At 33.5% G+C, this 24,959-nt stretch overlaps 1 protein-coding gene across 1 annotated transcript; it reads right to left on the bottom strand.

The window, feature by feature from the left end:
• Window positions 1-1,522: 1,522 nt before the first annotated feature.
• On the bottom strand, window positions 1,523-3,530 carry LOC110667589 (aluminum-activated malate transporter 10-like). Its single transcript, XM_021828481.2, has 6 exons — window positions 3,194-3,530; window positions 2,965-3,105; window positions 2,605-2,877; window positions 2,434-2,528; window positions 2,209-2,352; window positions 1,523-1,996 (listed from the first exon to the last, which is right to left on the bottom strand). Exons 1-6 carry the CDS (start codon window positions 3,528-3,530, stop codon window positions 1,523-1,525), a joined length of 1,464 nt encoding a protein of 487 aa, XP_021684173.1.
• Window positions 3,531-24,959: the final 21,429 nt, after the last annotated feature.

The raw sequence follows: 24,959 nt of genomic DNA, 5'->3' as shown, positions 1-24,959 counted from the left end.
TAATTTCCTAAAATTTCTTTTAACTTTCAAAATTTTAATTAGAATCTAATTCCCTTCTCCTACATTACTTAAGAGACAATATTATATTATATATAAAAAAGATAATATATATATATATTGGTTGAATCCAAATTAAAACAGAATTAAAATTAATAGTAAAATCTAAATTAAAATATAAGATTATTAACTATTGACGTGAATTAAAGAATTTATAAGAGATTATAATAGAGCAAAACATTGTGAAGAAGTTTATTATGGGGAAAAATTTGCGTTGAAAAAGTGTATTGAATGTAAAAGAATTTGCGGTGCAGTTGTAAAATTTAATTTAAATGACTTTTATCATATAATAATTTATTTGAATTACTTTTGAAATCGAACGAGGATTAAAATTTTTAAAAATATTAATTATAATATCAATATAAGGACATTTAAACAGTTTATATAAGTTAAGAAAATAAATGATATTTATAGTTAAGAAAATAAATTCTAATTTAATTTTTGTTAATATTGTAATTTTGTTAAAAGGAATATAGTGATATTTTTGATGTTATTTTTTATTAGTTTTTTATGTTAAAATTGGTGTTATCCTTCTGAAAGAAATATAGAGTTTTTTTTTTTTTTAGGATTCAAAATCAAAATTTGAAATGAAATTAAAATTAAAGAATTAAGCATTAAATTAAAAATTAAATTGTTTCAATATAATTCTTAATAATTTCAATTTTGAATAAAAATGAAAATTTAAAGTTTTCTCAATCTCAAAATCAAAGTGAAAATAATTATGGTGGCTAAAGGAGAAAGATTAATGAACAAGAGATCAAAACTTAAAACAATTAATTTGTCCAAACAATTATTTCATTAAGCAAGTAGTCACCACCAATGGACTATGGACAACAACACTGAACAAACTTCTAAATATTACAAAATCGTTCATTAATTATAATTCTTATCATAGTGGGACACATGTGAAATCCACCATAACTAATAATTACAATAAAATTGTTGCACATGTATTGATTTTATTATATAATTTTTCTAGAGTCATTTTTATTTAATAAAATTTTTATACATATAACAATTTAATTATAATCGTTGGTCATAATAGGATCAACCACAATTAATTATTATAATAAAATCTTTGTATATGCATTATTTTTATTATATAATTTTTTAAGTTGATGAGTTATTAGATTATCTCATAGTAATTATATATATGGTAAAAAAAATTCAATTTTTTTTTTACATATTTAATTAGCCCTGAAAAAATAATAAATTAATCAGTATCAATTCCTTATGAATATAACGTTTATTATGATTCTGTGGATTGTTACGTAAATGTTTACAGCTATTTGCAACACTTACTGATCCTCCTTTTGGTCCATCAGGGACTATCAACTGAGGATATATACAATCGGTATATTTCAAGATTTTAATACAAGTCCTCGCCAGCTTGAAAATTTCAAGCATATCGCAGTTATATATGGTGTCCCTTTCGTTACTAAACCAAGAATTATTGTATAGAAACTCAGAACCATTGACGAACCTTCATAGTTTCTTCATCTTTCTGTTGACCTTGTAGTTTGTTGTTGCGTTGAGTTTCATTGCACTTGTCCTGAACCGTGACCTTGAATTCAGCTACATTTGCTAATTGTTCCACTGCTTTAACAATGCCTTTGATCCTTGAAGAAATTTCTATCAGCAAAGAAGCGAAAGTTACCACTGGCATAACTTCCATTAGAGGTACTTTTGTATCCATTGCTGCGGAGGTCGGTGTCTCTGTAATATTCTTGCTTTCAGGTGGAATAGAAAGTTTAGAAAGAGATTTTAATGCTTGTTGGAGCTCTTCTACTGCACTGTTCATTTCTTCAACCAAGAAATCTATATTGCATGATCTTTTCATTGATTTGATAGTTTCTGCTAGCTCTGTTATAACACTGGAGGAATTGGAGCTCACTCTCTGGCAAGCAGTGCTTAGTTGCTTTTTTATGAATTCAGGTGCCTATTATTATACAAAGCAATTGCAGTTTATATTAAAAAGTAACATACACAGTTTACCTTATAAAGAGCTATTTTGGTGACTCAAACCTATGACCTCTAATTCACAAATGGAGTAACTTTACACCAAAGCCACCTTCAATTACAATTTGTATTAGCATGAAAAAATTTTGTGGGTAATCATGGTTTGAGAAAGATTTTAGGAACATGGCGTACCTGAGTTTCTGAATCAATGCAACTACTAAGAGCCTCAATGCAGTAAGCGCAATTGCGCATGGCTGCACCAATTTTTGGGTACTGTTTCCAGGGATGCTTGAAACTGAAACAACCATGGGGTGGCTCCCATCTAGCAAAATTGGCCTGTTCAGAGACAGTATATATATATCAACCGCAAATTCATTCAAAGTTTTGCAAGATTATGTGGTGGGAAAACTCTCGTACCATGGATTCTTCGCTTGCCTTTGAGCTCAAAACACATTTGTAAGCAAGCAGGTTTTTGTTACTGTCATCAGGACTGAAATACTCAGCTACACAACCTGAAATGGGAAATTCTTCAGTAAACCTGGCAAATTTTCATTTGCAATGGAAGTGTCCATCTGCCAAAGCACTTACAATCTAAGGAATTGGCAAGTTTTTCCATGTTGCTAGTGACTAAAGCATACAGCTCCTGACCAGCCCAAATGGGACAAATAAGCATGCTTACAAGAAAACATGAGGAAATGCCAATGATGATAGTTGATAGTCTTTCATGAGCCAATTCAAACAATTTTTCAACCCGATAACCAGAGACGGCTACCAGGCTGAAAGTGAGGATAAAGATCATAGCACCATAATCAAAATTCTGCTTCACAGAGGGAATAAACCTAGAGAAGGTTGCTGCAGAAGCTGAACAAAGGTAACAAGACTAATCAAGTGAGTTGAGTAAATCTTTCAATTAAATAAGAGTTATCAAGTCATTTTTGAATCATATACCTAGTAAAAAAACTGAGGCTCCAACAAGCAAAGGCTCAAATTTCTCCCCTGATTTACAAGCCACCCAATGAACACTAAAGGCAAGCAATCCAGCAAGAGAAGTTCCAGACACTCTATTCAAACTCTTATATATTGTTGCACCTGCAATTAATATATATATAATTAATTAAGTATAAAAAACATCTTTAGCAAGGTTTCGGATGATATAATCCCATAAAAAACAACTTACCTACAGTGTTTTCAAAGACTACCACAACTGTCATAATAGCCCACATAGCATTCCCTCCAAACCCTTCATATAAAGGCCTCAGATAGTAAAACAGTGACACAACAGTGAGTGCCGTCCCTACTTTTAGACAATGAACCACTTTTCTTGGGTCATTAACGCCAACATCATATGCTTTCTCCCAAAATTTCCTAACTTTGAAGACCAAACCTTTAAGACCAAGCCAGGCTCTAGTGGCAAGTACTGCCTCCTGAACCAATATCTTTGATGATCCATCTCCCACATTTATCCTCCACTCTACTCCAGCAGTACTACTTGTTGCCTTCTTCTCGTGAGCCATATTTTAAGCTAGTTACAGCTATATATTTGTTGGGTTGTCTTACAATGGAAGAATTAAAGAACAATGGTGATAAAAGAGGGAATATATATATGAGAAGTGAGGACTTGGAAAAAGCTAGTTGCCAAGCCTCTTCATGCCATGCAAATTAAGGGAAGTGCTGCTGGGTGGGTGCTAGTTGAACCTCATATATAAAGGCTGTATTTATGTGGTATCTCTTGCTGATTTTATTAATTAATAAAAAATAAAGACTGAATATACAATATAAAGGGAGAAAATAATCCAAAGGCATGAGAATTTTCTAGTGTCATTTCTTAATTCATTTTTTAGTAGGTAAGGTTTGGATTACGTAGTACAGCACTCTCTCTATCTCTTCCGTACATTTAATATTTAAAGAAATTTCTTCCTACTAATAGTATATGATCGTAACTGCTTCTACTTGATAAAGTTATATATTACAATAGTAAATCTAATAGCACACAAGTTTATATTGTATATTATTAAAAAATTATGTATTTATAACTAATAAACGAAGAATTATTATATGCACCCAGTGTTTATACACTCTCTCTCACATAACACATGGGACATATCTTTTAAAATCAAGAAAAAAAAAATTACATTATGTTTCCTCAGAGAACACTAATTTTTAGTACTCTCGGTATATTATAGAATTTTTCCTAATAATCTATTATATTAATTATGTATCTCAATGACCTAATCTTTCCATACAATACCTTTGTCAATTTTTATCTGTTGCATTTGGATTTTAAACAATTTTTAAGAAAGTGATTGAATAATATTATTTTTATAGAAATATAATATAATATAATAATCAATTAAATTATCTTTCATTTAATTATTTCTGTTAAAAATATTTATTATATTTGATAAGGATAAAGAATAAAATTAAAAAAAATAATACTCATTAATTTTTAAATACAATAATAATTTAAAAAAAATTCAAATACCATACATAAAAATAAATAGAATGAGTATCATATAAAAAAAAAATACCCTTTTTTCTACTTACAATCTAACAATACCTTTCCCTTCTTTTTTCCCTATCATGGAATTTTTACCTCATCATTTTTATGATAGATGGAGAAGGAGAGAAACCTAGAACCAATATGACCTAAAATTAAAAGTTGAATGTCATCGTTGATGAGTTGGACTATATGGAATTTATACAAAATTACTATGCATACAAGAGTTACATTCTAAAGTTTTTTAATATAGGGCCACAGCTCCCATAGATAAAAGGAGATTGATCCCTTTAAATTTTTTTAAATTTATATTTAATATATAAATATTTATATAATATACAATCTTATTTGATAATAACTATAAATCTAATTAGTAAGTACAAACTACAAGTAAATAATTTTTTATTGTTTTATATTAATTTATATAATTACCTTTTATATTTATTGATAATTTTAAATTAAAAATAAAAATGTTTAATTTTAATTATTTTTATTTAAAAATAATTAATAACTCTGTCATGATTCGCTGACTAGATAATATTATCCGGTTTAGAGCTTGTTTGGTTTAACTGTTGAATACAGCAGATAACTATTAGCTGATAGCTTTTATCGTTAGCTGATAGCTTTTATCGTTAGCTGATAGCTGATAATAACTGATTTTTATTAAGTGTTTCGTAAAACTATATTTATATGTTTAGCGTATATATCATATAATTTATTTTGTTATTGAAATAAATAAAAATTATAAATTTATTATATTATTATTAAATAAAATATATAATTATTAAATTAATATATTATATCATTTATTATATTATTAAAATAAGTATATAATTATTAATTTATTATATCATAACATTTATTTTATTATTGAAATAAGAAAATAATTAAATTTTTAAAAAATAATTAAATAACTTTAAAAATATAGGTAAAATAATAAATTAATTATTATTGTTGATAAAAAAAAACTTATAATTAATTTTAAGTTTTTAGAAGTAAATAAATATTTTATATTTTATATTATTAATAAAAAATATTTTAACATAGTTGAAATGCATTAATTAAGATGTTAAAATTGTAAATGAAAAAGATAAAAGTATTAATAATATTAATTTTTGAGTTAAATGAAAAAAGATAATATGGTAAAATAAAAAATAAAATAAAATCAGTTATCAGCTGATGAGAAACAGCTCTAAAAATAGAGCTGATATAACTCAAGCTGATGGGTACTATATCGATTATCCATCAACTAGCTTTATTTTTTTAAACTTACCAAATACTGTAGTTCACCTGTTTAAGTGTCTATAAGCTATCAGTTACCAAATGCATCCAACAAATGAATCAAACACTCTTTTAATCCTTCTCATATGAACTCGAGAATTTACCTCCTAAACTCATTCATTGAGAGTAAAAATCCACTATCTAAGGAGTCCTTACTTTTATAATTGCCATAATCTTCTCTTTCCTTTTCAATGTGTGGCTCGGGTCATTTTTTTCTTTTTTCTTTTTTTTTTCCTTCCTGGAAGCCTGCCAATTTACAACCTGTTTGGTATTGAGTTTTGAAGGCTGAATTGAATACTCTCTAACTAATATATTTAAAAAAATAATTTTCTTAACAACAATTTCAACAATAATACCAAACGGATCCTAATAAAAATCTACTAGCGGAGTCTTGCTTCCACGCTCGTCTTCATTGGCCCATCATCATCTATTGTCAGGTTTTACAAACTCATTGATTTTATTATTATTTTTCAAGTATTAATTTTAAATAAAATATTTTATATAATATATTTGCATTATATATAAATATAATTTTTTTAATTATAAATAATTACTAAATTATTTTATAATTGTATTCGACTCCTCCAGATATTATACTTTTGACGTTCGTTGTAAGTGGGTATTTGATCAGCTTCCTCTCATGCCGGCCGGATAAGAAAATTAGGGAAGAGCACTATGCTAAGATATAAAATCCTTGATATTTATTCTGTGCTAGCCAATGCTTTATGCACATATGATCTGTGCTAGCCAATGCTTTATGCACGTATGATCTTTCTTTTTTCATACATTATAAATTTTTAAATAAAGACATATTGAATAATCCAATCCATGTTCTCCTCTCATCTTTTTTTGCTATATATAAAGGTTAAAAAAATTATAATCAACAACATATATAGTAGGATTTTCTTTTTTAATACTAAAATAACTTCAAAACTACAAAATTAATTTAATGTTATTATATAAATAATTCAATGATCGAGTATTTATTTTGTAATTTATCAAAACTTATACATAAATATATTAATTTTTAATATGAATAATTAATTTAGTGATCGAGTGAGTACGTGCGTGAGTATATATTTTTGAAAAAAGTAGATGGGGAGTTATAGGGATTTGAAATTGGATAGGAAACCATTGCTAAGTCAGCAATGGCAATACATGTTTTAACTAGGTAGATGAGTAAGAGAATGACCTAATTAACTCTTAATTAAGGCAATTTGTGTTAAGCAATATAGGTAAATAGAGCATGTCCAACAAGTGGAGAGGCCAATATAGGTCTAGAAAATTTAAGGATATGTTATTTGTATTGTAGAATAGGACATATCCAACAAGTGGTCAGCTGTTTTCATGCTTATAATACTGTATCTATGAACCACAGGCCTTTTTTTTTTTTAGGCTTGAAATTAGGTCATGACTGGGACTTATCCAGGTTTAATATTTATAAAAATGGAGCATTAGGGTTTAAACAGGGCCTTAATTATTGGCCTGTGATGATTTTCACTTCAATGGAAAGGTCACTTATCCCCCTAACAGTGTTGGAGCCTTTCCACCAGTGCACTGATTTGAAAGGCACACTCAAGTATCAAAAGTTGCCTCTCATTCCCACTAGCGTATTTTAGCTTTCACATGCTTGATATTGTACTAGAAACTTTCTTTAAGAATATTCCTTTATAAATCTGATGCTGACATTTGGAGGGTCTATTTGTCAATTGATAATCAACAGTGTTAATATTCCACATCGAATGGCAGATAAGAGCAGTGTCCCTTATAAAATTTTGAACACTTTTTTTTAAATTATTTTTTAAGGGTGAGCTTACTTGATTTATTTTTTTATTATGACATCAGAGCCTTCCAATTAATATTAGGCCTTCATAGTTCTGAATAAAACTTTCCAATTCGATTTTTTGTAAGAATCAAAATCAAAATCAAAATCAAATTTTAATTCTTTTATTTTTTTGGAACTACAACTAAAATTCAATTTCAATTTTAGTTTTGGTTTAGTTATAAGTATTTTTTTATTCTAGTTTTGATTTCAATTCGGCTTGATTCTTATTCCCACATTCATAATTGCAATATTATTGTATTCCTTTGAAAATAATAAAAACAATTATATATAATAATAATAATAATAATAATAATAATAATAATAATAATAATAATAATAATAATATCAATAGATATAAATATAATGACTAATTTAAGAAAAATACTAAAATCAAACTAATAATTTTTAAATAAAAATACAAGATAACACCAAATATTCATATTAAGTCATAATATTTCCATCTAAATTATAAAATAATATTTCCTTCCAAAATATTATTGGCTACTTTAAATAAAATTAGATACCTCACTGAATTCACCTTCCACTAGAATAATATGTCAAAATCCATTATTCATTTCTCAAAAAATTCTTCCAAATACCTATCTAATTGCTCCTCCATTTAAACAGAGTAATCATCAATCTCTTCATCTTCTTCCATCGTTATATCATTACGTTTTTCAACATTAGCATTCTAATTAGAATCACTATCACCTGTATATGCTGGATCATTGTCTTTCATATATTCATTCAACATTTTTTTGTTAAAGCATTTACCACTCTATCAAATAAGAGTTTGGCCTCACTTTTAGAATAATAAATAATGTATTTGACTTTAATATAATTCAATTTATATCGGTCTAGGACAACTATTACAAATAACATTATATTCATCTTGTTTGATGAACCCAAATATTTGTAAAATTTTGCTTTCATTTGTGATGGTCGTCCCTAAACTTTAGGAGTTGTAACAGAATTGTCTCTAAACTTAAAAATCCAGCAAAAAACCCCCTAAACTTTGAAATTTTGTATAATAAAATCCTTTTAACCCTCAATAGCCAGTTTATGCAATCCAGAATAATAATGACGTGAATAATTCTCTTTTCTTTATATGATAGTGACAAAATCAGTTATGATTTTATTTACATATTATTCATAAAAGAATTTTAACTGTATAAAATAATGAAAAACTAGATGTATAACAGCTAATTAAAGAGACTCTACCATAAAAAAATAGAGCAATTATTCACATTATCACTACTTTGAATTGTCCGCATTAGCATGTTACCTATAAATGGTTATTGCAAGTCAAAAGGATTTTATTGTGTAAAATTTTAAAGTTTAAGAAGTTTTATGTTATATTTTTAAGTCTGAGGACGAATCTGTTACAACTCCTAAAGTTTAAGGATGATTATTCAAATTTATCTCCTTCATTTGCTTGCCCATTTTAACTATTCCATCATCTTTATTATTTTCAATTGTACAATTCATTTAAGATTTTCATGATCTTAGGGAAGTAAATGATAAATGCGGAATACAAACACCTAGAAAATAATTTTTACTATTTTAAAATTTAATTCACAATAATAAGTATTAAAAATAAATTTAAATTTAATATGGTAATGTTGTTACAAAATTTTATAGATTATAATTAAAAATTTTTAAAATTAAAAATAAGATAACTAATATAATTTTAAAATTAGTAAATTCAATGATTAACATTCACTGCTAAATATTGGTTGGGCCTGTACTTTCTGAATCTCCATTACCACCATAGTTCTCACAAAACATTTCACTGAAATCGCACTACTAACATTTTGAATGGGCCATAATTCAATTCCATGAAACAATATATCTACAAATTAAGTTATTTCATAAGATATACCTTAATAAGTATATTTTACTATCTTATTTATATTTTTCAATTATATAATTTCTAAATAGAAAATACACTACATGATGATTTAATCATATAATGAATGACTATAAAGTGATTTAATGTATTTATGATTAAAAATAATAAAAGTTAATATTAAGTTACACACACACACACACACATGTATGTATGTATATATAATCAATTCTTTATTTTGGTTCTAGTTTGGTTCTTAATGAAAAACCAAAACTGTAAAATAAGTTGGTTCAGTTCCTATAGTAACAGTTTTTTTTTTTTTTTTTTTTTTTCAGTTCTTGTTCAGTTTAACTCGATTATTCAGTTTGGGTTCAGTGCCTTAGGAACTGTGCGCGGCCCTTTCTAAACATGGAGAGAGTGTGTTAATATCTCATATCAGTTTAGGAAAGGAGTGATGTACCCCTTACAAAGTATTAGCACTCCTCCCCTCTTAAACTAGCTTTTGGGATGAATTAGATCCAACTTATTTTCCTAAGAAAGGCTTAAAATATGCTTCAACAATCAAGATTGTATCTTTAATCTACAAATGTAGGGGTTGCTTTATGTGAGCATTCATGGTCTTGCTTGTAAGAGAACTCTAAGATGTACTGTTAACACATATCATTAATCCAGATAAATTTTCTTCATTTGGTTTAAATCAAAGGACTGCAATAAAGGACTGCCTGAAATCATTTAACGCATACTCATCGGTAATTACTTTTGTGACACCCTTCACCCGTCTATAGTGTAGCCAAGCAAAACATGTCATATTCGGTGCCGGAGCATTTTAACTTATCTTATTACATATTCTAGTATTCACATTTTATTTTTATTAATTTGGGTCAATTTATTAATCGGAGAAACTGATAGAGTTTCTCCTAAATTATTTACAATTTTGACGAATCCACCTGTTAAAAATCTCAACAATAATTTCAAATATATATAATTTTTCCCAATCTCAAATCTCATCTTAATATTGCAAACTCATAATTTCATACATAAATAGATCCATACTCAAATTTCATAAATAAAATATACAAATCTCATTAATTTCATAATTTACAAATAATTACATGAGTTTATAATTTACATAGCAAACTAAAAGTCTAACTACGATAATACAAAATACAATGAAACTTAGTGGTCCTACCAAAATATACTGCACGGATGAGGTGACACTAGACACAAATGCAGTTCAAAACTCTGATTCTCAGTCTAAGGCCTACTGGGCTCATACTCCTGGTCTCTAGTACCTACGTGTAGCAAAAAAATGATGCGCTAAGCATACAACTTAGTGGTGCTAATATAAAATAAAAATAAATTAAATAATTAAATATGTAGAATTTATGCTATTTATGCTATTTATTCATGCAGATCGAATTTTTGGTAATTATTTGTAATATCCTTAATTTAGTGATTTTTGCATTCATTATTTGGTTATAAATTTTTAAGACTTATTTTAATTGTCCAAGTAACCTATACCAGTTGACCAGACTAGATAAACGGGTAAACTAGCACTGACTACCTAGTACCTTGAACCGTCACACTATCGATCACAGAGTGTCTCAAGGTGTGCAATAGAACGACTAACAAGCCATAATGACAATCAGGCATAAAGCCAAATATGTCAAAAAATAGCAAAATGTCCAAAGGCCATAATATCACAAAATGGCACTAAAGCCATGAATCACGAAATGGCATAAAGCTAAAGGTAGTACTGCAATAGGAACTCTATTGGCATGCCAACCTATCTAAACCAATCATTCTAGGCTTACTAGGGCATGTTGACAAAGTTAGGTTTTTAGTTCTTTGCATTTGATGTTGTGGTGGTTACTATTCACATTACTATTTATGCAAAATATTGACTTTTTCATAATTAATAGGTATATCATTTCTAACCACATGGTCATACCACATTTTGGCTCACAAATTTGTTGGCACTGGTTGCCATTTGTAATTCAAACTTATTAAGAGTAATTCCAAAATTTCAGATTTGGTCACTTAGGTTTACTATTCCATTGGATCAATCTACAGTGGAAATTTGGCAAACTCTCCTTATCAAAGTTGTTCCTTAATGTGTCTACTTTAATTCTCTTTTTGAATGACTCCATTTAGAGTTTTGTAGCTCAAGTTATGACATTTTTACCATAACTTGCCAGATTGGTCATGTCCAGAATTTCTTGGTAATTTTTTTACTCTGGCAGTTTTGGTGAACTAAATTTGGTTAGGAATTTGAGTTAGTTATGGTCAGAATTTGGGTCATGAAAGTTGTTCTACTATATCTTAGCTTTACATGGGTTTAAGAATCAGGTCATTTGAACCTCTCTACACAAAGTTATGGCCATTTGAACAAACACTGTTTATTTGGTCATTTTTCCATATCCAGATTTTGGTTACCCAGATTCAAGCCAAATTTAGGTCACTTTAGGTTGGTTTTCTGAGCAAGGTCTCTTCATTAAAAGTTATGGCATTATATCTCTAGTTTTACCTCTAATTGGCCTTACATCAATTGAAGCTACACAAGTCAACTTATGACTGCCCAAACTCATTGGACTCAAGTCCAGAATTTTAGGCACATAGGGCAGCTTAACCATTTCACCATTCAATGCTACAATTCATTCCAAATTAAGGTCAATTCACCTCAAATGGTCACTACTTGACCATTAGAACACCAATTCATCCACAATTTGGCAAAAGCCTAATTCTCAAAGTTTCAATTTCCTCCCACATACACAAATTGAGGTTCTAACATAGATATACTTATCAAGCTCATCACCAATCACTTTAATTTAATTGAAAATTCACATAACCTTAAACTACATCATGGTTGCCGAAAATTTAGGGAAGGCCTAACATGCATAATTTGTTTCAATTCCAATAATTTCTCACTCAATTCATGGTCCTAACAAAGAATATAAAGAGAGAGAGAAAGAAATTAGCATATGCCCTTGCTGGTGCCCTGGCCTCTGGCCTTGTCTCTGACTCTAGCCTTGAGATTGAGGACCTTTAAACTTCTTACCAGGTGCAGAGGAAGAACTAGTCTGACCCGGACCTCTTTTCTGTTGTCTATCTCTTCTGCTATGCTCACTTACTCTAACCCTTTCCACTTTCAGTGTAGCTTCAACTAATTGAGCAAAGTCCGTGATCCTCAATGTAGTAATGAGCAATTTAATATTGTCATTCAACCCTTCTTCGAATCTTCTGCACCTCTCAGCCTCTATGGGTACTATCTCCCTTCCATATCTGCTATATCTGATAAACTCTCTCTCATACTCTGCTACTGACAACTGCCTCTGCCACAGACTGATGAATTCCCTTCTTCTCTCTTCCAGATACACATTACTGATATACTTCTTTCTAAACTCTGTGAGGAAAAATTCCCATGTGATATGGTCTAGTTACACCTCCCTAGATACTGTGTCCCACCACTAATAAGCATCATCCTAAAGCAGGGACATAGCACCCTCTAGGTTCTGCTCTGGGGTGCAGAGAAGTTGTCTCAGTACCCTTTCCGTTCTTTCTAGCTAATTTTCACTAAATGTGACACCCTTCACCTGTCTACAGTGTAGCCGAGCAAAGCATATCACATTTAGTGTCGGAGCATTTTAACTTATCTTATTACATATTCTAGTATTCACATTTTATTTTTATTAATTTCGGTCAATTTATTAATTAGAGAAACTGGCAGAGTCCACCTATTAAAAATCTCAACATTAATTTCAAATTGTAGACACCATATTTTGGTCGACCCTCAAATACAAGGTTTTTTTAAATTGAAATTTCATTATGTTATCCATTCTCAACCGATGACCCGGTCACATGTCGCTTTTTCGAACTCACCAATGGCTTGTCTTCGGAGTAATTTGATCTTACATTATATTTAGATTACTTTTCGATCTCTTCACCTTTATCCAATATGTTTGGATCGATATTGGATCTCCAGACCATTCAATCTTACATGCTATTATTTTTCGATCTTTCTATGTTCAAATACCTCAAAATTCCAAATCTGCATATAGTATTGTGATCAGGTATTTTGCTCGAATAGTCCAAACATTCCTCAAACAAAGCTAAGGTTTTATCCGATCTCTAAATAATGATTCTGACCCTAATGAGCTCAAGTCATTTTCAAATCTTTACAATTCTACCGAAGCACTCTTCAAATGTTTTAAGGTTTCAGTCGAAATTTGGTTATAGCACCATCTGTTCTCATGTTCACGTGTAATGGTTTTCCAATCTCAGGAAGTAGTTTAATGTTTTATGATTAATAACCAATCTCAGGTTTAATGTTTAATTGTATTCAATTGATTAAGTACTCAGGCAATTTAGTTTGGATGTTTTCTGATCTCATCAAGAAAATTGAGCATGAAAAGACTTAGATTAATTTTAAGATATAAAAAATATATACAAGTCATTCAGCTTGAGGGTCTCCCCTAACCTGCTCTCCAGGTACATTATCAGTTCTGTCATTCTCTCTTTCTCTCTCTCTCAGGCTCCTCCTTACTGTCTTCTTTAGCTCTTGGGATGAGATCTACCATCTAGGAGAAGTCTTCCTCGGGATGAAATCCACCATCAAGGAGAAGTCTTCCTCGGGATGGCGCTTCGCGAGCTCAGCCAAAAGATCGCCATGTGCATTCACGTAAGCACTAGCCTCTCTCGCTAGAGCCTTTTTTTCTTTTGCCTCGATCTCTTTGGTAAGTCGAGCGACATCGGCAGGCTTGAGCCTCTTCAAATTCCCTCTCCAGTTCAACTATCCTTTCCTCATAAGATTTCGTTTGACCTTCTACCTCGGTAATGTAGTCCTGGGCAGTAGAGAGTTGGGCCTTGGCGAAAGATGCGTCCTGGATCGCCTTCAGAATTTCCTATCTCAGGAGATGAGCTTTTTCTCTAATCAAATATTGGTTCGAAATAGCCTCCAAACCTAGGCTCATCGTCTGAGCTAGGAGTTCGTCGATGCTATCCTGGGCCAAATTATTCCTATCTTCTTAAAAACAGATGGTGGCACCTAGGACCTTGGCTAGGTCAGGATTACCCCGAACAAAATGGTTCCTTTCCAGAGAATGGATAAGGACCTGAGCACCTCGAGAAAGAGTCCTTTCTGCCGGTCGGAAAGGCCCTCCTTCTACACTTGAAGAGATTGGTAGAGGTGGAGGTTCGGCCTGTTGAGGTGGAGAAAGAACCACCTCTACCTCTGAGACTGGCTGCTCTGGAGGTCTAAACAGAGAGCTCGGTACTTCTGCCAAGTCCTGCCTCTGTGTCTGAGGAGTAGCAGCAGTAACCTTCATCTCCCACACTTTCTGGGCGAGCTCCTTCTTTTGCTTACGGCTCTCCTTTGCACTCTCTCCTCCCACCATACCTGCACAGAGAATAAGTTAGTGAGATCACCAAAGTTAAGAGAGTGAAGATTTAGATTATACCAATCCCAGGGCTGAGAATAGAGAGTTGTAGCTCATAGTCCTCATGGGCGATCACTTGCATCAACCACCATTTCAGTTCTGCCATAACCACGTCCAGACATGAGTACTTGTGAGTGGCCGCCTGATCCTTCAACTCCTTCACCATGGCGTCCTCATCTTTATTTAGGGCTATCCTCTTTGGAGCTCAAGGAACCAAATACTGCTAACTATGCGGGATGCCCTCAAAGCCATTCGGGTCCTTGCTCCTTAATATGAAAAATCAATTTTTCTAATTCTTCAATGAAGAAGGGAGATCGGTGAAGGGCCCGCAGTTCGGCTTGGCTTGGAAAAACCAATACTCATTATCCTTTCGTCGAGTGAGCCTATGTAACTTAGCAAAAACCTTTACTGTAGGCTCGAGCTTTTTAGCTCGACATAAACCTCTGAAAGCCACCAGAGTTTGCTAGGAGTTTGGGTGCACTTGGGCTACACAGACATGATGGAACTTCAGAATTCATTTAAGGGAAACCAAAGCCCGACCTTCAATTGTTCTTCATATACCATGATCAGGTCATTTTCTTCAAAGAAATGATCAGCTCGGAGATCGCCATGACATCTGATAAGTTCAAAGGAGTCAGTTGGAAGGTTGTACTCTTGGTTAATAGACTGGAGATTGGCCTCCTTGAGAACTGATGGCAACTCGTCCATGGGTAAGTTCCCTTTCCCTGAAGACGATGCTTGTTTTGATTTAGTCGCCCAACCATGGGCTAGTACAGTGGTTGTAGAAGGTTCAGGTCACTCACTCGATCTGGCCACCTCTGTAACATCCCTATTTGCATAGCCTGGTATATTTCACTATTCTGGTGATCGGTGTCGGTCCAAATAATTAAGAGGATTAGAACAACATCTAAGACACCTAGAGAAGCCCTAAATACAAATAATTAGTAGTTTTCAATTAGTTAAGTATAAATAAGAAAAACAGAACACGAGATGTTAAATGAGCCGAGGGTCACAACGATGGGTAACCTGTTCGGAAAAGACTGCGAGGTCGATTTAAACTCGAATTTCGAACTGTAAAATGTAATGCTGCGGTCCTTAGGACTATTGTGAACACAGTGGAAAAGAGAAAATCACAAAAAAGAATAGTTAAGCAGGTTAAATAATTAGGTCAGGGATCCATAAGAAATATTGAATTATTTGCAAATCGGATCGAACCGGCGAGGGGCAATTTGATTAATTCACCTCTAGAGCTGACCCCTGACCTAAATGTCCAATAAAATCGGAGAAAAGAAAATTTTGGGATCAAGAATTAAATTAAAGAACTAAAGAAAAATATATGAAAAAAAAAGAAGAAAAAGTAAAAAAGTTATTACATCATGCATGACATCATGCATGATGCAATAAACTTAATAATTAAAAATTTGAAAATTTCATTGGATAATTGTGGATTAAAGTAGATTAAAAACACAAAAAAGAAAAGAAAAAAAAAATAAAGCAAAAGTCTTCTTCTTCTCCATATTGCCGTGACACTCTCCCTCACCCTTTCCCTCTCAAAACCTCCATGAAAGCTCATTTGTGAGCTTGAAGAAACCTAATTTCAGCCATAGAAATTGCAAGTTCCTTAATTAAACCTTGTTTGGGCAACTAGAGAAGAAGATTGAGCAAGAAAAGAAAAGAAGAAAAGGAAGGATTTGGGTGGTTCAATTTCAAAGAGAAGGTTAGTAAGCTAAACTTTGAATTTCTAGTTGAATTATTGTGTTTATAGTTGAATAAACCTAGAAATATAATTAAAATGAAAAGAAAACATTTTTGGAGGACTATATGTGAATTCGGCTAACCAGGTTTTAAGTTGAGAATGAATGCTTTTGATGCAAATTATGAAGTAGTTAAGCTTGAATGAGTTGAGAAATTATGTTTATATGCTTTGAATTAGTAAAATGTAATAATTTATGGAAGTTAGGGTTTTGGACCTAGGATTTGAGAGACAAAATTTTGAGAATTGGTCAAACGGTGTGTTTGAACTTATTTAAGCTGAAAAATGGTCATATGTGACCAATTGCGGTATGTTGGAAGTATTGGAATTAAATGGAAATTCAGATTGGTTATGGACATTCTGTAGGCAGCATGACTAAGGTCCATTTCAGGGACCAAAACTAAAAATTTACCAACCCAATTGATGTGAGGCCCATTTGGGAATGAAACTAGACACAAAATGACACAGTTTTCATTCAGGAATTATGCCTAAAAAGTGACCATAGCATAGTGAACAAATTATGCAAATCCGGAATTGAGTGTTCTGCCCTATACAAAAATGACCAAATGAACAGTGTTTGTTCATTTGGCCATAACTTGGGCTAGACAGGTCCAAATGACCTGAAATTTTACCAGTAGAAAGCTGAGACATAGCCCTAAAACTTTCATGTAGAACAAAAACCCAAATTATGCCCTTAACTAAGTCATTTAGCCACCCAAAATTAGTAACCTAAAACTGCCAGAACCCAGAAATTGCCCAGAATTCTGGGTAAAACCAAATCCGGCTAGCCATGTTCAAATGGCCATAACTTGAGCTACAAAACTCCAAATGGAGTGATTTAAAAAGGGAAATAAAGTTAAGACAATAAGGAACAATTTCTATGAAGAAAACTTAGCCAAATTCTAACAGCAACATAACTAATGGAACAGTGCAAAATAGGTCACCAAAATTGAAAATTTGAAATTTGTGCATAAAAGACTTAAGATTGGAGAAAATGACAAAAACCAATAAGTTAGGTAACCAAAATGTGGTATGTGGGTATAATTGGATTTTCCATACCTATTAAGCAAAAGAAAATCAATATTTTGACTTTAATAGTACCATAAATAGTAACCTCAATATGAAAATTTTCAAGAATGTAAGTTTAAGCATATTGGGGCTAGAATTGAACATATATGAATTAATTATTGGAATTATTGTGAGGCAAAGATACTGAGACACTATAAATTTCGTGTTTCAGCTGAAAAAGACCCAGAAGGTCTAAGGGATTGAGTCAAGGCTTAGAGGGGACTCACGTCAGGTTTGTGCACAATAAATCTTATTTCAACATTTTCTTATTACCAATTTGATTGGGTATGATTTATGAAAATTTGGTGTTAATCATGAATTGTATTGCCACTTTGTGAATGAAATTATGACTTTAGAAATTTATCGGATTTCTCATGAATTATTTGAATAAAATGTTTGAAATTGATTTCTGATTCACACTTAGCATGACAGTGCCTTATTATTTCTCCTCCATTTATGGGGTTGAGATCGATTATTTTCCTCCCTCTCTAGTTTACCAGTTGAGGTTGTAGATCAGATGAGTACTCATTAGCTAGCTAGCCACCTTCCTCATTGATTTCGATTGGTGGGGTTGTAGATCGCTTTGTTGTGGTGTACAATGCGGCATTGATCGAAAATTTTGTGTCATGGCTTAAGTTGTGTATGAATTGGCAACACTGTGTTTATTAAATTATTTGACCAAAATTGTGCTATAATGAGTTTTGATAATTTGTGAAATGTAATTGTGATTTATCAATGATTGTTTTAAGTACTACATTTCGAATTTTTATTGTGCATCACTGAGTATTTTTATACTCAGTGATAGCTTATTTTGCTGTCGCAAATAAGGGCAAGGACAAAGCAGCAAAGTGAGCTGCTGAATTGGCAAAGCCTTCACCGATCTTTCTGTATGGGTATTTAATTATACCTTATAGTTATTTGATGTAAATATTCTAATGTCTTATGTATCAATGTAAAGTTGAGCAGTTGTATAATAAATTGTAATAATGATATTTTAAATTTTCTTTTTGTAAATTAAGATCTGTATTTGTAAATTAAGTACTATTTGCAATGTGAATGAATTTGTGAAGTATTTTGAGATGAAAAGTTTTTAGTTGACTTGTGGAATTAAATTGAATTGTGCTGACTTGAGTTGATTTGGGTTGGGAGTTGTGAAAATAATTATTGAAAGTGTTTTTACAGGTTTTTGAAGAACTGTTTTCTCAAAATACAGACAGCACTCTGCTGAAATTTTTCTAAAATTTGGGGAAAAATAAAAAGGGATAAAAATTTTAACTAATTAATAAACTTTAATTAAATGTTTAATACTTATTAGAAAATGCTCACCACTTCCAAAAAGTAAGAAAATGGTTTTAAAATCCCTTGTAGGGTACTTAATGAGTTATTGGTAGGTGAAGTTCGGTAGTTCATTAGGTATTCTACGGGATTATGTTATGCTATACAGAGGGGTAAGGTGTGACATGTTTTAGTGGTATCAGAGCATGGTTTTGCAATAAATTTTGACTATGTATGTGAATATTTCTTTGATAAGTACAACTGCTCAAGTGTCTTTAATTGATACATATGACATATTTATATAATGAATATGGACTAACGGAGGTCAACCCCCTTGTGTTTGATCTCAGGAAGTAGAAATTTTTAAGAAATGGAATGGAAGAGGGAGATCATTCCATGGAGCAATCTGTCAAGGCTGAGGTCCAAGGGGAAGCCCCAGCACTCAAGAATGTGGGTGGGTCAGCCACTCCAGCTCCTACTCCAGCACCGTAGTTTCCTGCTCAGTTTGCACAGCAGATAGCTGTGTTTTTCTAACAAATAGCAAGAAATGTGCCATCTCAAGCTCAGATGTAAGCACCTGCAGCACAACCACAGCACTCAGCTCAGCAATATGAAAAATTAATGAAATTTGGGGCTACCGAGTTTAAGGGCACTATGGATCCACTGGAGCCAGAACAGTGGTTAGAGAGAATGGAATGGGTTTTCAGAAAACTGCAGTGTGTAGAAGAGTTGAAGTTCGAGTACTTTATTTCTCTATTGCAAGGGGATGCATATGAATGGTGGAAGACCATCCCTCACAGTCTGGTTGAGCCACCTGTGCTGACATGGACATACTTCCTGAGGGAATTCAGGCAGAAATGGGTTCCCGATACTTATGTAGATATGAAATTATAAGAATTCTTGAGCTTGAAGCAAGGGGACATAACAATAGCAAAGTATGAGTAGGACTTTTCAAGGCTAAGTCATTATACTGGAAGTTTAGTCTCCACCCCCAGAGACAGATGTAAGAGATTTGAGGTTGGGTTGAGGCCTAGCTTAAGAATGCAAGTTATGGGATTCAGACACCAGAATTTTTCTGAGCTGATTTCACAAGCCCTGTAACTGGAAAAGATAGAATCAGAAGGGGTAGTGAAGAAGGGTACTCAAGAGAAAGAAAAGACTGAAAAGGCTACAGGCCAGGCTACTAAGAGTGGTTCTGGGAAAAGGAAACAGTTTGAGGGATCCAGCTCTCGCAGATTTGGTAGAGACAGATACTCTAGCCAAAGCCTACCCCGGTTTGGTCAGTAGACCCAGTAGGCATCTCGACGAGCTTTATTAGTCTGGTAGTGTGAGACTTGTGGTAGAACACACGGTGGGGTGTGTTTCAAGGCCACAGGTGCATGTTTTAATTGTGGAGGGAGCAGACATTTTGCTAAGGATTGTACTAGTTCACGCCGATTTGGACCTTTTGCTACATCAGAGGGATCAACCCAAGTCTCTGCACCTAGAGGGTCACAGCCAACCGGTCGAGGTAGAGGCAGAGGTAGGGGTCCTGGTAGCACTCATGGAAGTTAGAGTACTATTAACTAGCCAGAACCAAGTGGTGCACTAGCTAGAGTCTATACCTTGAGACAGAGAGAGGAGACTGAAACATCATATGTAGTAGCTGGTATTTTCTCTATCCTTGACCAAGATGCATATGTGTTGTTTGATCCTGGCTCTACACATTCATATGTCAATGCAAGTGTGATGTGTTCTACTGCTATCCAGTGTGTACAAATGGACTATGATGTGCTAGTAACTAGTCCATTAGGTCAGGAGGTTAGGGTCAATAGAATCTATAAAGACTGTCCTTTAGTGATCCAAGGACATATTTTTCTGTCAGATTTAATTGAAATGCCCTTCAGAGATTATGATATTATCTTGGGCATGGATTGGTTAGCTAGGCATCATGCAATGATTGATTGTAGACTGAAAATAGTCACTTTTAGTCTCCCTCTATACAGTGATGTTGTAATACATGGGGAGAGGCATTTACTGCCATCAAACAACATTTCGACTGCACTTGCCAGAAGGATGATCAGAAAGGGGTGTGACGCATACTTGGCACATGTGATAGACACCCAAGTGGGGAGTCCAGCAATGAGGGACATCCCTACAGTATGTGACTTTCCGGATGTGTTTCCTGATGAATTTTTGGGATTACCTCCAGAAAGAGAGGTGCGGTTTGAGATTGATGTTATGCCTAGTGTGGACCCAATCTCCATAACACCATATAGAATGGCTCCAGCAGAATTGAAAGAGTTGAAAGTGCAGTTGCAAAAGCTGCTTGACAAGGGCTTCATCCGCCCTAGTGTGTCACCTTAGGGACCACCAGTGTTGTTTGTAAAGAAGAAGGATGGCACTCTCCAGTTATGCATTGACTATCGGCAGTTGAATAAGGTGACAATAAAGAATAGATACCCATTACCCCGCAGTGAAGACTTGTTTGATCAGTTGAGGGGTGCAGCTGTGTTCTCCAAAATTAACCTGAGATCAGGTTATTATAAGCTAAAAGTAAAAGAGCAGAGTATTCCTAAAACTGCTTTTAGAACCCGCTATGGCCATTATGAGTTCTTGGTCAAGCCATTCGGGTTAACTAATGCTCCGGCTGCTTTTATGAATCTGATGAACACTATCTTCAAACCATACCTCGATCAGTTTGTAGTTATGTTTATAGATGATATATTGGTTTATTCGAGGAGTGCAGAAGAGCATGATAGACATCTGCGAATTGTACTGTAAACTTTAAGGGAGAAACAGCTATACGCTAAATTGTCGAAGTGTGAATTTTGGCTGAAGGAGATATCCTTTTTGGGGCACATAGTATCAGTAGAAGATATTAAGGTAGATCCTAGCAAAATAGAAGTTGTCTTTAATTAGAGACTACCCTGGAATATCACTGAGATTCACAGTTTTCTGGGGTTAGCTGGATACTACCGTCAATTTGTGAAGGGATTCTCCATGTTGGCATCTCCATTGACCAAATTACTTCGAAAAGATGTGAAATTTCAGTGGACGGATAAATGCCAACAGAGTTTTGATGAATTGAAGAGGTGTTTGACTGAGGCTCCAATCCTGACTTTACCTACATCGAGTAAAGAATATACAGTTTATAGTGATGCTTCTCACAATGGGTTAGGCTGTGTATTGATGCAAGATCGAAATGTCATTGCTTATGCATTACGCCAGCTAAAACCGCATGAGAGGAATTATCCAACATATGACTTGGAGCTTGCAGCTATTGTGTTTGCTCTTAAGATCTGGACTACACAGATCATAAGAGTTTGAAGTATTTGGGTACCTAGAAAGAGTTGAATTTGAGATAGAGGAGATGGTTAGAGTTGATAAAAGACTATGATTGTCTGATAGACTATCAGCCAAGAAAAGCTAATGTTGTGGCTTATGTCTTAAGTCACAAGACTATGACAAGTCTGCGGGTTACTCCTTTGTCTATGGTACATGAGTTGAGATCATTACATGCCAGCTTAGAGATTAATGATGAGGGGCAGACAGCAGTTGCATGGCATGTATAGCTAGTGTTGATTGATCAGATCAGAATGGCTGCTCAGAATGATCAGAAGTATTAAAAGCTGTTAGAAGAAGTCTGGCAGGGCAAGAAACCTGAATTCTCAATAAGATATGATGGTCTACTACTACACCAGGGCAGAATGTGCATTCCTAATGACATTGACTTGAAATAGATCATTTTGAAGGAAGCACATGAGTCATCTTTTGCTATGCACCCTGGTGGCACAAAAATATATAGAGGGCTAAAAGAGCATTACTGGTGGATGGGTATGAAAAGAGATGTGGCAGAATTTGTTTCCAAATGCCTAACTTGCCAGCAAGTGAAGGCAGAGCACTAAGTACCCACTGAGTTGTTACATCCACTATCAGTACCAAATGGAAATGGGAATGAATAACAATGGATTTTGTAATGGGACTTCTGAGGACACAGAAGAGCCATGATGCAGTATGGGTCATAGTTGACAAACTAACCAAGTCTGCTCATTTTCTACCAGTTCAGATGGACTACAGTTTGGAAAGATTTGCCAAGTTGTACATTGATGAGATAGTAAGACTGCATGGAGTGCCAGTATCGATTGTGTTAGATAGAGATCTTAGGTTCACTTTTAGATTCTGGGGTAGTCTTCAGAGAGCCCTAGGAACTAGATTGAACTTCAGCACGGCATTCTACTCATAGACAGATGGCCAGTCTCAGAGGGTAATTCAGATCTTGGAGGACATGCTACGGGCTTGTGTGATTGAATTTGAGGGCTGTTGGGACATACGCTTGCCTTTGATTGAGTTTGCTTACAACAACAGCTACCAATCAAGCATTGGAATGGCTCCATATGAAGCTTTGTATGGTAGAAAATGCAGAACTCCCCTGTGTTGGGATGATGTAGGTGAAAGGAAGATGATTGGGCCTGAAATTGTTCAGCAAAATGAAGAGAAGATCAGGTTGATTAGAGATTGACTTAAGACTTCATCAGACTGTCAGAAGTCCTATATTGATTTAAAGAGAAGGGATATTGAGTATGCAGTGGGTGAAAAAGTATTCCTCAAGGTTTCCCCTTGGAGGAAAATCATGAGATTCGCCAGAAAGGGGAAACTGAGTCCTCGTTTTATTGGACCATATGAGGTTCTAGAGAGAGTGGGTCCTTTGGTATATCGTTTGGCACTACCTCCAGAGTTAGAGAAGATACATAATGTCTTTTATGTGTCTATGTTGAGGAGGTATCGATCAGACCCATCTCATGTACTACCAGTGGAAGAAGTTGAAGTGAATCCAGACCTCACGTATGAAGAAGAACCCATAGAGATTTTGGCCTATGAGGTGAAGCAGGTACGAAACTAGATACCGTTAGTAAAAGTGCTGTGGAACCATCATTCGGGCTAGGAGGCTACTTGGGAACGAGAGGAGGACATGAGGAGACAGCACCCACAGCTGTTTAGAAATTGATACCAAGTAAAATTTTGAGACGAAATTTATTTTAAGGGGGGGAGAATTATAACATCCCTATTTGCATAGCCTGGTATATTCCACTATTTCGGTGACCGATGTCGGTCCGGATAATTAAGGGGATTAGAACCACATCTAAGACACCTAGAGAAGCCCTGAACACAAATAATTAGTAATTGTCAATTAGTTAAGTATAAATAAGAAAAACAGAACACGAGAAGTTAAATGAGCCGAGAGTCACAACGATGGGTGACCTTCTCGGGAAGGACTACAAGGTCGATTTAAACTTGAATTTCAAACCGTAAAATGTGACGCCGTGGTCCTTAGGACTATTGCAAACACAGTGGAAAAGAGAAAATCACAAAAAAGAATGGTTAAGCAGGTCAAATAATTAGGTTAGGAATCCGAAAGAAGCATTAAATTATTTGCAAACCAGATTGAACCGGCGAGGGGCAATTTGGTCAATTCACCCCTAGAGCTGACCCCTGACCTAAATGTCCAATAAAATCAAAGAAAATAAAATTTTGGGATTAAGAATTAAATTAAAGAATTAAAGAAAAATAAATGAAAAAAAAAAAAAAGTGAAAAGTTATTACATCATGCATGATGCAATAAACTTAATAATTAAAAATTTAAAAATTTCATTGGATAATTGTGGATTAAAGTAGATTAAAAACACAAAAAAGAAAAGAAAAAAAAAAATAAAGCAAAAGTCTTCTTCTTCTTCATATTGCCGTGACACTCTCCCTTACCCTTTCCCTCTCAAAACCTCCATGAAAGCTCATTTGTGAGCTTGAAGAAACCTAATTTCAGCCATAGAAATTGCAAGTTCCTTAATTAAACCTTGTTTGGGCAACTAGAGAAGAAGATTGATCAAGAAAAGAAAAGAAGAAAAGGAAGGATTTGGGTGGTTCAATTTCAAAGAGAAGGTTAGTAAGCTAAACTTTGAATTTCTAGTTGAATTATTGTGTTT

This window comes from Hevea brasiliensis, chromosome 9 (assembly GCF_030052815.1).
Source record: "Hevea brasiliensis isolate MT/VB/25A 57/8 chromosome 9, ASM3005281v1, whole genome shotgun sequence".
Lineage (NCBI taxonomy): Eukaryota > Viridiplantae > Streptophyta > Magnoliopsida > Malpighiales > Euphorbiaceae > Hevea > Hevea brasiliensis.
Note: the sequence above shows the minus strand (reverse complement) of the source record. Positions and strands in the feature narration are given on the sequence as shown.

Excerpts from the sequence above, each read along its gene's own strand:
- LOC110667589 (XM_021828481.2), bottom strand. The coding sequence starts at position 3,530 with ATGGCTCACGAGAAGAAGGCAACAAGTAGTACTGCTGGAGTAGAGTGG. Across the intron at positions 2,529-2,604 it reads ACTTGCCAATTCCTTAGATT|GTTGTGTAGCTGAGTATTTC; the intron begins GTAAGTGCTTTG and ends TTCCCATTTCAG. Across the intron at positions 1,997-2,208 it reads GCATTGATTCAGAAACTCAG|GCACCTGAATTCATAAAAAA; the intron begins GTACGCCATGTT and ends GTATAATAATAG.